Genomic DNA, 2,395 nt, shown 5'->3' on the forward strand with positions numbered 1-2,395 from the left:
CCAGTGGATTGTTTTTAATTTTTTTTTTTTTTTTTTGGAATGACTATGACCTGGATGACTGAGAATCTTCACCAGGGTATTATATCGATGTAAAAAGATGACTTTTGGAGAATAAAACAGGAAAGTAAATCACACAAATTAAATATCCATCCATCTACTCTCTATATAAAGCATTAAGATAAGAAATTATCTGATTATGGGAAGCTGTTCCACAGCCTCACCCCCCAGAGGAGCTGGTTTCCTACTCTCACTGATTACCGCCTCCAACACAAAGGAAAAGGACGCAACAAGATCTCCATTTCAAAACAAACGACTTCCGCGCATGCTGCTGTTTTCCCATGCGCAGACCTTGTTGCATCGGCTATTGTCGGCCACCCAGGAGAAGACAGAGACCACTTTCACATCACAGCAGCATCTGCCAGTAAACTTGAAGCCATGGCATCAATCAAAGTGTCTGTGATGGCGGGGACACTTTTCACTCTCTGCGTAATCCTGGGAACAAGCGCGCATGCAGGTAAACTTTGCGCTCCATCTTTTCTCCCTTTTTCTGTCATACTTATTAATATGTCACAGAGACCTGCAGTGTAGTTTTTTTTTTTTTATGATCTTCAATTTTGCTTCCAGCTTATGTTTGCTGCAGAAGATACATGAGGGGAATACTCCCATTTTCAGATATCACTGGTTTCTCTGAGCAGAAGAACTATGAACTGTGTTCGATAAATGCCATCATGTGAGTCTCTGTTGTGATTCCTTCATTTTAATTATTACCGTTTCACTGTCCAGACTATCAAATTATTATTTCACCATTTGTAATATAGCCCGTGCAATGACTTTGATTCCTTCTAAAAATCCAGTTTCCACACAAAACAAGGAAAAATATGCGCCAACCCAGACCTGGAATGGGTGAAGGACTACATCAAACGAATTAAGTGAGTAATCCTTATCAATAAATTAATAGGTAAATAAAAAATAAATAAAAAAAACTGATGATGCTAAAATTTTGTAGACAAAAAATGGAGATATGTAACATCTGTTCAAACTGCTGTCATTCCAGATCTATGGTGCAAAGGTAAAGGACAACTACTGCATTTATTTTATAAGTCTCCATAAAAAGAAAAGATATTGATGTTTTTTTTTCTTAAGTAAACATAATAATAAAAGCAACATCTAATAAAGCAACACTGTATATATAGCCTGTATGATGTCCTTTATATTCATTAAGTTTCTGTTTTGTACACATATCACTAAATAAAGTCACTCTTCAGAAATAACCGTCTCTTTGGAAAATCTGTAAAACAAAAAATTAAATCTCTTAAATTCAGGGATAGTTATTCTGAAAATTTCAGAAAACCAATGTAGTTGCATCCTTGCCTGCTCTAAAGGAGCAAAGGAATAAAATATAGTATTATAAATGGAAACAGCCTGATATAAACTGATCATATCAATATGAAAATCCAGGTAGCATGGGGCTTAACGTTGGGTGTTATATTTCAACTTTATGGTTAATTTCATGGAATTATTTTGTCCCTAAAAGTGACCTCTGGCAGACAGTTAATTGTTTATGTTAAAGACCTGCAGGGGAATTCTCACTGGTAATACCTGTTCCTCAGGAACCAGATATTTTAACAGCTGTATAAATCGAAAGCAAATCTGGGAAAGCTCTTTATAAGGTTCATACTCTCAATAGTGATAAAACTCATTAAGATACTGTATTCTAAATTCTATATGTACCAAAGAATTCTAGAATTGTGCTGCTTAAGGTGGCTGCACGTTTGAGTAGCTCTGCTTGCCTGACTTTTTTTTTTAATTTAACTTTAGTTTATCCATTTCTGAAGGGAGTTTTATCTTTTTTACCTTTTTGGATAATTGTTATGATCTGTAACCGCAGCAACCATAGCAAATTGATTTTTTACACCTGGGAGTAGCTGATTATAATCCCCAAAGCTTCGATAATACATCAACTACTTCGACAAGTACCAGCTGAGTTGAAAAGGAGGAGCCTGGGCTGCAGAGCAGGAGCAAGGAGAAGAGAGAGGAAGAAGAAATTTAAGCCATCTCTTCCATCAATCATCATATGTAATGTGAGATCTTTAGGAAACAAGTCAGAAAAACTCCAAGCGTCAGGAAGGACTGAGCCAGAATATCGACAATGCAGCATTATGTGTTTTACTGAAACGTGGCTGCAGGATCATATCTAGGACTCCAGCGTCTGTCTGTGAGGTTTTATGATCTTATGAGCAGACAAAGTCAAAGAAGATTGGAAAATTCAAAGTAAGTGGGTTGGAAGGGCATGTGAACAACAGATGGCTTCATCCAGGACATGTTACTGTGAAGATTCGTCAATGGAGCCCAGATATTGAACCGCTAGAAGTTGGTTTTCAGCCATGTTATTAGC

The 2,395-nt window shown here is 36.8% G+C and overlaps 1 protein-coding gene across 1 annotated transcript; it reads left to right on the top strand.

Annotated features, from left to right (window-relative positions):
- The first annotated feature begins 288 nt into the window (after positions 1 to 288).
- On the top strand, positions 289 to 1,202 carry LOC107092314 (C-C motif chemokine 20-like). Its single transcript, XM_015386698.1, has 4 exons — positions 289 to 514; positions 625 to 730; positions 855 to 929; positions 1,055 to 1,202. The coding sequence occupies exons 1-4, from the start codon at positions 436 to 438 to the stop codon at positions 1,071 to 1,073; spliced, it is 279 nt and encodes a 92-aa protein (XP_015242184.1). The 5' UTR covers positions 289 to 435; the 3' UTR covers positions 1,074 to 1,202.
- The last annotated feature ends 1,193 nt before the right edge of the window (positions 1,203 to 2,395 follow it).

Source organism: Cyprinodon variegatus, unplaced genomic scaffold, assembly GCF_000732505.1.
Source record: "Cyprinodon variegatus isolate N-32 unplaced genomic scaffold, C_variegatus-1.0 Scaffold374, whole genome shotgun sequence".
In the NCBI taxonomy this organism is placed as follows: domain Eukaryota; kingdom Metazoa; phylum Chordata; class Actinopteri; order Cyprinodontiformes; family Cyprinodontidae; genus Cyprinodon; species Cyprinodon variegatus.